The sequence below is a fragment of the Mobula hypostoma genome, chromosome 2, assembly GCF_963921235.1.
Source record: "Mobula hypostoma chromosome 2, sMobHyp1.1, whole genome shotgun sequence".
Taxonomy (NCBI): Eukaryota; Metazoa; Chordata; class Chondrichthyes; order Myliobatiformes; family Myliobatidae; genus Mobula; species Mobula hypostoma.
Window position 1 is genome coordinate 120,254,984 of NC_086098.1, and position 14,552 is coordinate 120,269,535.

Below are 14,552 nucleotides of genomic sequence, written 5' to 3' on the forward strand. Positions count from 1 at the left end.
TCTGCCCCTTCCCTCTTCAGTCCTGACGAAGGGTTCTGGCCCGAAATGTTGACTGATCATTTCCACAGATTCTGCCTGACCTGCTGAGTTCCTCCAGTGTGTTGTGAGTGTTGCTTTGACCCCAGCATCTGCAGAGTATTTTGTGTTTACCAAATTATGGACCACACCCTCTAATCTGCAAAGTAATAGGCTGGTGGAACATTTTAACTGTTTTATTGGCCTGGGTGCTCCAGTGAGGATAGGAATAGAATGAGGTGGCAGATAAATGCATATCTGAAGAATTGGAGCAGGGGGAAAGGATTCAGATTTCTGGATAATTGGAACCTCTTCTGGGGTGATGGGACCTGTACAAAAGGGACAGGTTGCATCTGAGTCTGGGGCGGGACCAATATTCTTGCAGGCAAGTTTACTAGAGCTGTTGGGAGTGTTTTAAACTTGTATGGTGGGGGGGTGTGGGTGGGAACCAATATGATAGAGCCGAGAATGAGCCAGCAGGTTTACAAATAAATGATGGCTGTAACATGAATTTAAAGATGGACAAGGCAATGATCGGGTACAAATGTAGACAGAGCAAAGAGTTAAATTGTACCACAAAGACAAAATTCAAAAGGGCAAAGAATGCAGAATGAAGGTGCTGGGTTTTAATGCGCGTAGCATTCGGAATAAGGTGGATGAACTCATGGCATAATTAGAGATTGGTCAGTATGACGTTGTGGGCATCACTGAGTCATGGCTGAAAGAAGGCCATAGTTGGAGCTTAACATCAAAAGGTATACTTTGTATCAAAAGGACAGACAGGAAGGCACAGGCGGTGGTGTGGCTCTGTTGGTAAGAGATGGAATTACATCTTTAGAAAGAGATGACATAGGGTCAGTGGATGTTGAATCTTTGTGGGTGGAGTTAAGAAATGGTAAGAGTGAAAAAAAACCATTATGGGAATTAAATATAGGCCTCCAAATAATAGCCAACGTATGCCAGTGGATCTGGTGCCTGTCCTTCCTCCCGAGCCAGTGATTCATGGGGAGGCTGGGTTGGAGTGTCTACAGCACCTCAAGGGTCGCCTGTGGGCTATTCATGATGTGGCTCAGCAGAACCAAAGTGCAGCTAGTGGCTGCCAAAAATGGGCTTATGTTGCCCGCAGCCAGGTGCGGAACTTTACTGTAGGGAACTGAGTATGGTCAACTGCCCCACCCGAATGAATAGACTATCCCTCAAGCTTGGAATCCACTGGAAGGAGCTGGAAAAGGTGCTCAGGTGCGGCTGCCTGAGTGGTGGAAGGCAGTTGTGCTGCACCGGGACCTACTAGCACTGTATCTGCCTTCGACCACCACCGACTCAACAAGGATGAGGGAAGGAGGTGATATTCCAGTTGCCCTGCTTCTTGCCTCACCAAACAGTGTATCCCATGAGAGACTACAGACACCACCCAGTGCCCCGGACAGCAACAACCACCACCACCATCAGGACTTTTGGACTTTGTGGTGGACTCGGGTTGGTGGGGACAGCTGACCCCTCAAGTGAGGGCTCTGAGACATGCTCTACAGCTTGCCCTAACATTCCTAATGGCCAGAGTTACTTATTGTTCTTGTTTTAAAATGCGTCCGTGGTGTGCGTGTTCAGTAGAATTACGGTGAGATGTTCAAATTCATTTATTGTTACATTTTAGCTCAGGTTATGCAGTCGCTGTTCTGGCAGTGGCATTTGACCACGTTTGACCTACCAAGATGCAACACTTCACATTTGCCTGGTTAAAGTCCACCTGCCATTTCTCCACTTATATCTCGAATTGATCTATATCCCACTGTATTCTTTGCCAGTCTTCTGTGCTATCCACAATACCACCAATGTTAGTAACTCACCCATCTATATTTTCACCCAGGTCATTTATATACATCACAAACACCAAGAGTCGCAGTACAGATCCCCATGGAACACCACTAATCACAGACACCCAGCTAGAATAATTTACTTCGACTACTACCCTATGTCTTCTACGGGAAAGCCAGGTTATGGAGGGAATGGTGAAAATAGTGACTGAAGCTGGGAGGTGATAACAGAACGCTACAGATTATGGAATCTGATATATGAGTGATAAGCAGAGCTAAATAAGGGAGGGATAGTGGGCAGGTAGAAACAGTAGGAGGAGATAGGGGACCTAGGTCCTAGGGGACTGAGGTCATTTGGAGTATGCAGGCCTCTTCTTCAGATATTCTACCACTCTGTTGTTGCCAGTACAATCTTCTATGGGATGGTGTGCTAGGGCAATGGTATCAACACGGGTGATGCCAACAGGCTCAATAAATTGATTAGAAAGGCTGGCTCTGTTATAGGAGTCAAACTGGACACACTGGAGCCTTAGGTAGAACTAAGGACTCTACGGAAAATCCTGGTAATTCTGGACAATATTTCTCATCCTCTGCAAGGCTGAACAGAGGAGCACTTCTAGTAATATACTAAAAAAACTGCACTGCCCCAAAGAGCACTGTATGAGATCATTCTTACTTTCGGCCATTGGGCTGTATAATGAGTCAACCTATAGCCGTGGAAGTAATGATCCCCTCCTTTTAGACTGACGTAACTTAATTTTTATTTGTTCTTATTTCTCTTCTAATATTTATACATTTATGCACTTGTAATGCTACTGTGACATTATAATTTCTTTTGGGATTAATGATGTATCTATCTGTCTATCTAGTGGGTTTAGTGTATGTGTGGTAGGTAGCTGGAATTAGGTGAGAGCAGAAAGAAACAGGGCAATATAGGGCTGGCCATGGGGTAGGTAGTTTGGAAAAATGGGTGTATGTGAGATGACCTGGGTAACCAGAAGAAAAGAGAAAGGAACTTAAGCGATGTGGATTATCCAAAATTAGAGAATTCAATTTTCATGCCAGTGGGTTATTAGACTACCCAGGTGGAATATGAAGTGCTGTTACTCTGGTGGAGGAGGCCAAAGACATACAAGTTTGAGAAGTGGGGAGGAGAGCTATATGTTTTACAACTGGGAGCTCAATATTACCTTTGCAGACAGAGCACATGTGCTCAGTGAAGTGGTCCATCTAGTCTACTCTTGGTCTTTCTAATGTGGAGGAAACCACAATGCAAACATCAGATGCAATAGACAGCATTGGAGGAAGTTCATGTGAATTTCTGAAGCCGTTAGTTTTTCACCATTGCTACTATATAAGCCTAGTTTTTCATTGTTCACATAGGATTCAATTCTATGAGATTTCATCTCTGCTGTTTCTTTCTACAAAAGAATCCCTTTGTTCTTTTTTTGCATGCTAAGGATCTGCCAATTGGAACATTTTGCTGATTTAAATTGATGCACATACAGTACAATGAATAGCTTCCAATGTATCTGGAACAGATTTTTGTGCCAGTTTCACCCAGTTACTTTGCTGCTTTTCTCTGACAGTAAACTGAAATTGCATTTATACCTTGCAATGAACAATATACTCCTGAGTGCCATCTGCATAGATGTTACATTTTTGCACTCAGCAATGAAAATTTCTAATAATTTTGATTCAATGTTCTATTCAATTAATCATGCAGAGTATGATTATTGAACTGTATTGTAAAGGCAAGTCCTTCAACAAGGTACAGTAATTATATTCACTAACAGCCTTGCCTGACTTCTGATAAATAAATTGGTAAATTGGTTTAGTATTGTCACATGTGAAAAACTTGTTTTGTATACTGTCCATAAAGATCATTTCATTACAACTGTGTATTAAGGTAGTACAAGGTAGAATTTAGATTTTAAAGAGTAGAACAATTATAACAGAAGTAAAGAATAGAACTAAAGAGAGCAGCTTGCTACAAGTCACCATACTCCAGTGCTGTCTTGCATCATTTTGAAACTTAGGTCTAGAATTTCAGTCTAAAGGATTAATAACGTGAGCTCCTGTATTATCTCATTTTGTACAGGCATATTGTCATCATCACCATCAATTTCTGCTCTTAATTGCTTTAAAAACATTTCCATATGACCAAAGCGTAAAAAGCTTAAGCACAAAAGTCTATAATATACACAACTTGCATCTGAAAAGCAGTGAAGCAAACTTCTGCTTGGGAACTATTATGCACTAATGTTGCCGTTTTGCTGTGATTTACTCAACTCCAGTGATTGATTAGTCTCTATGTGCTCTATTGTCAATATAAAGCAAATGGTCACTGGACAACTAATTGAAAGTTTTTTTTTGTTATTGAACACTTTTTATAACATACATGGCATAATGGTTGTGGACAATAATTGTTGAATAAACTCTTCTCGGGCTTCCAGCTGGGTACAAGTATCGATTATAACTGACGTCTCAATAACAAACTCTGCCATCATCTTCAGGGATGATGCCTGGATGTGTCTAGTCCAGTGGTATTTATAGCCTCATTAGTCATCATCCAATCAGGTTTCTGCTCTTCCACCTTGTTTACAATTGAATTCCAGTTCTTACTTAGAGTGAGAACTTTGACTTTGTTAACATTTTTTTCCTCTAGTTTTATCTCAATGGCTTCCTTTACCAAGCAACCCAAAAGCCACAGGTGCGGCACAGTAGTTTTGTGCCATCAAAGTCAATCCTATGGCCATTGCAAATGCAGTGTTTTGCTACCACTGATTTCACTGGGTAACCCAAACAGATAAACCTCCTGTGCTCATTGATGCCGGTTTCTACCATGCATCCCGTCTGACCGATATATGCTGCTCTGCATTTACAAGGAATCCTGTAAACACCAGCCAGCCTAAGTCCCAGGTAATCTTTGACCCACAGAATCTTTTACTTGAGCTTTCTTATAGGTTTTTGGATGATATTAATCCAGTATTTCTTCAGGATCCTGGCAATCCTTCCAGAAACCACGGAAATATAGGGAAGACAGGTGGTAGCAATAGGTTCCTCCTCGTTGTTAGGTCTTCTGTCAGCCCTTTAAAGGGCCTGATTGATTTCCTCTACCTTGTAGCCATTCTATGGGAACATTGTGCATAATCATCCAACCTATACCTGGCTGAAAGCCCAAAAAGAATTTATTCATCATATAAGCCAGGAAAGCATTAGATCCTTTTTCACAACAGTTGTTGCTATAGTGGATACTACTGTTCCAGATTTAGTGCTAACTGGTTGCAGTTAATGTATGTTGAGTATCCATTACTGCCGCCTTGTATCAGTCTGATATGAGCTTCATTATCATGTTTCCAACTCTTGGGGGTCCTGGCATCTTCGTTTTGGTTGTGCTTAAAGGGCTGGTAGCATTAAACCAGCACTTATTATCCAGAAACTGATATTATGTATGTAATGCCCTGGTTCATAATTTTATTGTTACGCTGTATGTATTTCATTTAGCAGTTCTGTAAGAGCAGTCTATTCTGTTTTCAGCTTGTTTGGGTTATTGTTGAAGATAAGGGATGAGGAGAAATGTGTGCCATCCAATTCGGATGGGAGAGCTGAGGGGAGGTTTCCTGGTGAGGGACACACAGAAAGGTTGGTCTTGGGGTTTTTTTTTGATTCAGCGGGAGATGAAGCGAGAAGGCTCTGAGCAGAGTCAGTCATAGGATAATCCAGTGGGAGACGTGTTTGTTCGAGATGGATTGCGAGCGACGTTCAGAAGGTGATGTGCGCTCTCATGCTGACCGAGGGCCTAGCGCGTGAGTGACAGAGAAGTTCAAGATGAGCTCCAAATTGTGTACATTTGACTGTTTAATTAAAATGGGCCCTTTTCTTTTTGTTTTTCTTTACTAATCCTTTAGTTAAGATTCATAAATATAATTCCTTTAATTGTATGCATTGCAATGTCTGTTATTTTGTGGCACTAATTTGTAACAGGGTACCAAATTACACAGCATCCACACAAACCGGGTTTGGTGCGGAGAGCCGTCTCAGCCTCATGAGTTTGGCGGGACCAGAGAGGGTCTTCCCTAGACTTATGCAGCCAAGGAAACCGGGGGTTTCATATATGACACATATATTGTATATATCTACTGCAGTTTGAAAAATGTGTTGTTATATCCCCAATAATCTGTAAAAATAACCTCGCTATATTTACAAATTATTTAGAGGAAGTTATAGATAGCCATATAGTCAAAGTTTGCTGAAAACACTTAATGAGTGCCACTACAGTGTAAAACAGAAAAATCATGCAAAGAGGCATTGATTAATTGTATTGAGAAAATTGCAGTACATGATGTTCTATCTGGGAGAACATTGACATCATCCACTTTGGACGTACTGTAAGAAGCATAAATCAATGTATGTTTAAGTAACAAGAAAGTAGGAATTGTGCAACATAAGAACATAAGAAATTGAAGAATAATTAAGCCAAACAATCTTGCCAGATCACCTCTCTGAGTCACATGATGCTAAATCTAAATTATATATTCAAACAATTTTGCTAAAAGTATTTTCTGAAACAAATTGATAATAATAAATTAGCCTTGATAGATCGAAGTATTGAGTTGAGATGTTATGTTGAAGTTGTATAAGATGTTGGTGAGGCCTAATTTGTGTGCAGTTTTGGTCACCTACCTATAGAAAAGATGTAAGTAAGATTGAAAGAGTAGAGAGAAAATTTACAAGGATGTTGCTAGGACTGGAGAATCTGAGTTATAAGGCAAGATTAAATAGGTTAGAACTTTATTCCATAGAACATAAAAGATTGAGGAGAGACTTGATAAAAGTACACAAAATTATGAGGGGTATAGATAGGGTAAATGCAAGCAGACTTTTTCCACTGAGTTTGGGTGAGACTACAACTAGAAGTCATGGGTTAAGTGTGAAAGGTGAAATATTTAAGGGGAACTTCCTCAGTCAGAGGGTCGTGAGAGTGTGGAATGAGCTGCCAGTACAAGTGGTGCATGCAAGCTCAATTTCAATTTTAAGAGAAGTTTGGATAGTATGTTTTTGGGAGGAGTATGGAGGGGTATGGTCCGGGTGCAGGTTGATGGGACTAAGCAGTTTAAATGTTTGGCTCAGCTTAGATGGGCCAAAGGGCCTGTTTCTGTGCTGTAGTTTTCTATGATTCTTCTAATAGATAATATAGTAGAAATAGAAATATATCCCATATGAAATTTCTATTCTGTTATACTGCTCTCAATCATCTCATTACTGAAATATATGTATACTGAATAAAAATTTACTATCTGTAATCTCCAGATATCGGCGTAGAACACATATAACCCCAAAATCTTACCTCGCCTTCATAAATAGCTACAAATCTGTTTACAAAGAAAAACATGCAAACATTGATGAGCTAGCAGAACATATGAAAATGGGTGAGTCCATGATCAAATTATTGAAATTTTTGATCCCATGTGCAATTGTCTGGAATGAATTAGGATCTAACTATACATGGTGTGATAATAATGTGACTCCAAGTCTGAGGAGGGGTTGCACTGAGTATCTTGGTGTGATTGCAGGTAATGAAAGGGAATCTTATGAATGTTCACAGATTATAATTAGAGGCAGTAACTATATAACAGTTAGTGGAAATTTCTGAGACAGATATTTTTCTTTAACATCTCCACTTAAATTGTTAATATTTTTCAGCCCTTGTACTGCTTGTGCCAAGGGAGCTTTCTGCTCCAGGGTAAGAGAGTTGGGATTGAATTCGGAATATTTCCAGTGAAGTTTCAGAAGACTTTGATGCTCACTCCTTTATCTGTTTGTTTTCTATTATGTGGAGTATATGCAGTATGTGGCTCTCTGCAGCTATAATCCCCTTTTTCACTCTCTTAAGAGGCAATCTGTCTGAATAGTGGACTGGATACAATACTCCATTTCCTTCAAATCTCATCTAAATATCCCTTCTAGTTCAAACACTGTCAATCCAATCCTCAAATGTATTAAATACTCATAATTCATAGCCCACTGTAGTAGAATTTCAAAGATTATAGCCTTCTCAGGATTGCTGCCTGTGCCACGTTATAGTGAGGGTAGGAATAAAATGAGGTGGCAGATAAATGCGTGGCTGAAGAATTGGAACGGGGGCAGGGATTCAGATTTCTGGATAATTGAGACCTCTTCTGGGGCAGGTGGGACCTGTACAAAAGGGATGGATTGCGCTTGAATCCGAGGGGACTAACATTCTTGCAGATTTGCTAGAGCTGATGGGAGTGGTTTAAACTAATATGGCAGGGGGATGGGAACCAGGATGATAGAGCTGAGGATACACCAGCAGATTTACAAGTTGATGACAGGTGTAACATGAACGTAAGGAAGGGCAAGCCAATCAGTGCAGACGAAGCAAAGAGTTAAATTGTACCACAAAGGCAAAATTCAAAAAGGTGAAGAAAACAGGACTGAAGGTCCTGTATTTAAATAAGTGTTGCATTCAGAATAAGGTGGATGAACTCGTGGCGCAATTAGAGATTGGTTGGTATGACATTGTGGGCATCACTGAGTCGTGGCTGAAAGAAGACCATAATTGGGAGCTTAACATCAAAGGATATACTTTGTATTGAAAGGACAGGCAGGAAAGCATAGGCAGTGGTGTGCCTCTATTGGTTGGATATGGAATTACATCTTTAGAAAGAGGTGACATAGGGTCAGAGAATGTTGAATCTTTGTGGGTGGAGTTAAGAAATTGCAAGGGTAAAAAAAACATTATGGGAGTCATATATAGGCCTCCAAATAGTAGCCAAGATGTGGGGTTAAGATTGAAAAGGGAGCCGGAGGGCCAGCTAGTGGCACAACGACATCAGCGCCGAACCCTGGAACGGAGGTTCCCGGGTTCGAATCCAGTCAGGTCAGCTCCCGAGTACGCTTTCCATCCATGCCGGGTTGAGTGTCGAGATCGCAACTCGTCCTCGTAAAATAATGGAAAGAATACTGTGAGTGTCTGTGTGGGGGGTGGCGCGCCACACTGTCTCTCTCTTGCTCCATGCCTTGTAAAGGCATGAAAAAGACATCATCGTGCACATGCACGGATGCACGTACGCACACGCACACACACACGCCAAAAAAAAAGAAAAGGGAGCTGGAAAAGGCATGTAATAAGGGGTAATGACACGATTGTAATCGGGGACTTAAATATGCAGGGGGATTGGTGTCTGATTGCAAGAGAGTGAATTTGTTGAATGCCTACGAGATGGCTTTTTTGAACAGCCTGTGTTTGAGCCTACTTGGGGAAAGGCAATCTTTGGGTGTTGTGTAACAACCCAGATCTTATTAGGGAGCTTAATGTAAAGGAACACTTAGGAAGCAGTGATCATAATATGACTGAATTCATACTGCAATGTGAGAGGAGAGAAGCAGAAGTCAGACGTTCCAGTATCACAATGGAATAAAGGGAATTACAGAAGCATGAGAGAGGAGCTTGCCCAGGTGGGTTGGAGGAGGATACTGGCGGTGATGACGGCAGAGTGGAAATGGCTGGAATTTCTGGGAATAGTACACAAGGCGCAGAATAGGTATGTCCCACAGAGGAAGAAGTTCTCAAATGGCAGGGGTAGGCAACCGTGGCTGACAAAGGAAGTTAGGGACTGCATAAAAGCTAAGGAAAGGGCATATATGGTAGCAAAAGTAAGTGGGAAGTTGGATCATTTAGAAGCTTTTAAAATCCAACAAAGGGCAACTAAAAAAGCTATGAGAAGATGAAATATGAGTGTAGACTAGCCAATAATAGAAAACAGGACACTAAAAGATTTTTCAGTTATATTAAGAGTGAAAGGGAAGTGAGAGTTGATGTTGGACTACTGGAAAATGATGCTCGTGAGGTAGTAGTGGGGGACAAAAAATGGCAGTTCAACTTAATCGTACTTTGCATTGGTCTTCAATGTGAAAGACACTAGTAGTGTGGCAGAGGTTCGTGAGTGTCAGGGAGCAGGAGTGAGTGCCATTGCTATTCCAAAGGAAAAAGTGCTAGGCAAACTCAAAGGTCTTATAGTGGATAGTTCATCTGGGCCAGATGGACTACATCCCAGAGTCATGAGAGAGGTTGCTGAAAAAATTATGGCTGCATTGGTCATGGTCTTTCAAAAATCACTTGATTCTGACATTGTCTAGAAGGACTGGAAGATTAAAAATGTTACTCCAATCTTTAAGAGGAGAGTAAGGCAAAAGAAAGTGAATTATAGGCCAGTTAGCCTAACTTCAGTGGTTGGGAAAGTGTGGGAGTCTATTATTAAGGATGAAGTTTTGAGGTACTTGGAGACTAATGATAAAATAAGTCACAGTCAGCATGGTTTCTGTAAAGGGAAATCTTGCCTGACAGATCTGTTAGAGTTCTTTGAGGAAGTAACAAGCAGGGTGGACAAAGGAGAGGCAGTGGATGTCATTTACTTGGATTTTCAAAAGGCATTTGATAATGTGACACACATGAGGCTGTTCAACAAGATAAAATCCTATGGCATTACAGGAAAGATAGTGGCATGGATTGCAGAATGGCTGACAGGAGACAGCGAGTGGGAATAAAAGAGGCCTTTTCTGGTTGGCTGCTGGTGACTAGTGGTGTTCCTCAGATGTCAGTATTGGGACTGCTGCTTTTCACATTGTTTGTCAATGATTTAGCTAATGGAATTGACAGCTGTGTGGCAAAGTTTGCAACTGATATGAAGATAGGTAGAGGGGTAGGTAGTGCTGAGGAAGCAATGCAATTGCAGCAGGGTTTAGACAAATTGGAAGAATGGACAAAAAATTGGCTGATGGAATGCAGTGTTGGGAAATGTATGATAATACATTTTGGTAAAAGGAACAATAGTGCGGACTATGGTCTAAATGGGGAGAAGATTCAAACATCAGAGGTGCAGAGGGACTTAGGAGTCCTCGTGCAAGATTCCCAGAAGGTTAATTTACAAGTTAAGCCTGTGGTTAAGAAGACAAATGCAATGTTGCCATTTATTTCAAGGGGAATAGAATATAAAAGCAAGGAGATAATGCTGGGCCTTTATAAGACTCTAGTCAGGCCACACTTAGAGTATTGTCAACAGTTTTAGGCCCCATATCTCAGAAAAGATGTTTTGTTGTTGGAGAGAGTCCAGAGGAAATTCATGAGGATGATTCTGGGAATGAAGGGGTTAACATATGAGGAGCATTTGGCAGCTTTAAGCCTGTACTCGCTGGAATTTAGAATAATGCGGGGGGATCTCATTGAAACCTACTGAATGTTGAAAGGACTAGATAGGGTGGATATGGAGAGGGTGTTTCCTATGCTGGGAGGTATCCAGAACTAAAGGGTACAGCCTCAATATTGAGGGGTGACCCATTAGAACAGAGGTAAGGAGGAATTTTTTTTGTCAGAGAGTAGCGAATCTGTGGAATGCTCTTCCACAGACTGCTATGTAGGCCAAGTCCATGTGTATATTTAAGGCGGAAGTTGATTGATCATTTCTTTATTGGTCAGAGCATCAAAGAACATAGCGAGAACGCAGGTGTATGGGGTTGAGTCAGATCCAGGATCAGCCATGATGGAATGGCGGAGCAGACTCGATGGGCTGAATGGCCTAATTCTGCTCCTATGTCTTATGGTCCTTATCTTGAGACTATTTTAGAATCAGAATCAGGTTTCATATCACAAGCATATATCATGCAATTTTAACTGGTTTTAGCTATTTTAGCTGGTTCAAGGCTCCCAATCCTGAGGAAATGTTCTCACATCATCTATGTATTTCTATGAGATCACTTCTTTTTCTTCTGAATAGAGAACATGGAGTCAATCTACCTAATTAATTCCCCTCATGCCAAAAATACTGTCTCTTAAGTATTGTCCTACCGATATGAGAGACAAGCTGCTTTCAGTTCTCCAGGTGTGGCATCAAGTGTGGCAAAACTGCTTTACCTTTGTACCAATTTTCTTTTGCAATGAAAATGAAAGATAGATTTTGTGCTGCTAATCAATTGGGTTTTCTGGTATAGTCACTATGCAACAAACATTTCTTTGGTATACCATTATTTTAATAAAATACATGTACATCTGTGAGAAACACCAGTTTTTAACAAGCAAGCCACATTATTACTGAAAACATGCAGCAGATCAGGCAGCATCTGTGAAAAGAGAAACAATTAACATTTAAGTTGGAGGCTCTTCAGCAGATGAAAGTTCTCTGATCTGAAATATTAACACTGTTTCTCTTTCCACAATTAATGCTTCAAGAACTGCTGAGAATTTCCTGCATTTTGGGGTTTTATTTCAAATTTCCAGCATGAGCAGATCCATTGGTTTTCACATTATTACAGGTCTCTCTAAGCTTTTGGAAGCAACTGAATCAGTGGCTCTTCTCGCTAAAGAACTAGCAGGGAAAGAAAAGGAACTGGCAGTGGCATCTCGTCGTGCTGATAAGGTTCGTGTCAAATTCACACTTAAAAAAGGCATAGTTTGAAATGTGATCAGTGCCGGGCATGTCAGATAGCCAATATGGCAAAAAGATTTGTTAGATCTTGAAGTAAAAGAAATAATGTTTAATTCATGCATCATAAAATAATATAGAGTCATAAAGTTGTACAGCACAGAAACGGGCCCTTTGGCCCAACTTGACCGCACCAACCAAGGTGCTTTCCTGTGTTAGTCCCTTTTGTATGTGTTTGATACATATCTTTATGGTCCTTTCTTATCAATCAATCTGTCAAAATGTATTTTAAATATTGTAATTTTACCCTCCCTGTACCACTTCCTCTGACGTATACCTACAACCCTCTGTGTGAAAAATATGCTCCTTAGGTCCCCTTTAAATCTTTTCTCTCTCTCTCCATAAGCCGATGCCCTCAATTTATGGACTACCCTGATCCTTACCTTTTCTATATTCCTCATGACTTTTCTGAATCTCTAAAAGATAACCTCTCCTTTGCTCCAGGGAAAGCAATCCAAACCGCTCTAGTCGCTCATTATAACCCAAGGCCTCCTGTCCCAGAAACATCCTTGTGAAACTATTCTGTACCCTCTCTAGCTTATTACACCTTCTTCCTATAGTATGGCCCAGAACTGTACAAAATATTTCAAGAGATTCTCACTTGAACAGCACTAATAGGACATCCCAACTCCTGTACTCGATGTCCCATATAATGAAGGCAAGCATGTCTTCTTCACCGCCTGCTGACATGTGTCACCACCTTCAAAAACTCTCTACTTGTATCCCTAGGTCTCTCTTTTCTACAACATGCTTAGGGTTGTATCATTAAATGTGTATGTCCTGGCCTGTTTTAACCACTCAAAATCCATCACTTTATAAATGTCTGTATTAAATTCCATCTGCCATTCTTTTGTCCACTTTCCCAATTGATCTAGATCTTGTAATCTTAGAAAAACGACTTCACTATTCACCACACTACCAATTTTAGTGTCATCCATAAATTTACTAATCATGCTACCTACATTTTCCTTTAGATTATTATTATATATAATAAGTAACAGGAATCCAGCAGCAATCCCTGCGATACACCATTGGTCATGGGCCTCTCATTTGAAAAATAATCCTCAACTACCACAAACAAGAAAAAATCTGCAGATGCTGGAAATCCAAACACCAAATGCTGGAGGAACCCAGCAGACCAGGCAGCATCTATGGAATAAAAGTACAGTTGAGTTTTGGGCTGAAACCCTTTGGCAGGACTGGAGAAAAAAAGCTATGGAGTAGATTTAATAGGTGGTGGGAGGGGAGAAAGAACCCCCTCCCCCCACCTGAATAGGTGTAACCTGGAGGGGGAGGGAGGAAGTAAAGAGCTGGGAAGTTGATTGCTGAGATGAGGTGAGAGAGGGAAAAGGGGATGGGAAATGGAGAAGGGGTGTGGTTTGGGGGGCATTACCGGAAGGTTGAGAAATTGTAGTTCATGCCATCAGGTTGGAGACTATCCAAACGGAATATAAAGTGTTGTTTCTCCAACCTAAGTGTGGCCTCATCACGACAATGGAGGAGGCCATGGATAGACATATCAAAATGGGAATGGGAAGTGGAATTATAACGGGTGGCCACTGGGAGATCTCACTTGTTCTGGCAGACGGAGCACATATGCTCGTCAAAGCAGTCTCCCAATCTACATCGTGTCATCGATGTACTGGAGACCACAGTGGGAGCACCGAACACAGTAAATGACCCCAACAGACTCACAGGTGAAGTGTCACCTCACCTGGAAGGACTGTTTAGGGCCCTGGATGGTAGTGAGGGAGGAGGTGTAGGAGCAGGTGTAGTACTTATTCCACTTGCCAGGAGGGAGATCAGTGGGGTGGGATGAATGGACAAGGGAGTCATGTAGGGAGAGGTCCCTGCAGAAAGCAGAATGTTGGGGGGAGGGAAAGATGCGCCTGGTGGTGGGATCCTGTTGGAGGAGCCAAAAGAGATGGGGGAAATTCTGAACAATTTCTTTTCTTCGGTATTCACTAAGGAGAAGGATATTGAATTGTGTAAGATAAGGGAAACAGGTAGGAAAGTTATGGAAACTATGATGATTAAAGAAGAGGAAGTACTGGAGCTTTTAAGGAATATAAAAGTGGATAAGTCTCTGCCTCCTGACAGGATATTCCCTAGGACCTTGAGGGAAGTTAGTGTGGAAATAGCAGGGGCTCTGACAGAAATATTTCAAATGTCATTAGAAACGGGGATGGTGCTGGAGGATTGGCATATTGCTCATGTTGTTCCA

At 41.3% G+C, this 14,552-nt stretch overlaps 1 protein-coding gene across 1 annotated transcript in view; it reads left to right on the top strand.

Annotated features, from left to right (window-relative positions):
• LOC134357440 (dynein axonemal heavy chain 8-like) overlaps nucleotides 1-14,552 on the top strand; it is a 1,088,497-nt gene that overhangs the window by 869,166 nt on the left and 204,779 nt on the right. The window contains exons 66-67 of the mRNA XM_063069028.1: nucleotides 7,140-7,258; nucleotides 12,159-12,262. Coding sequence (XP_062925098.1) covers nucleotides 7,140-7,258; nucleotides 12,159-12,262 — 223 coding nt within the window. The remainder of the gene's footprint in view (nucleotides 1-7,139; nucleotides 7,259-12,158; nucleotides 12,263-14,552) is intronic.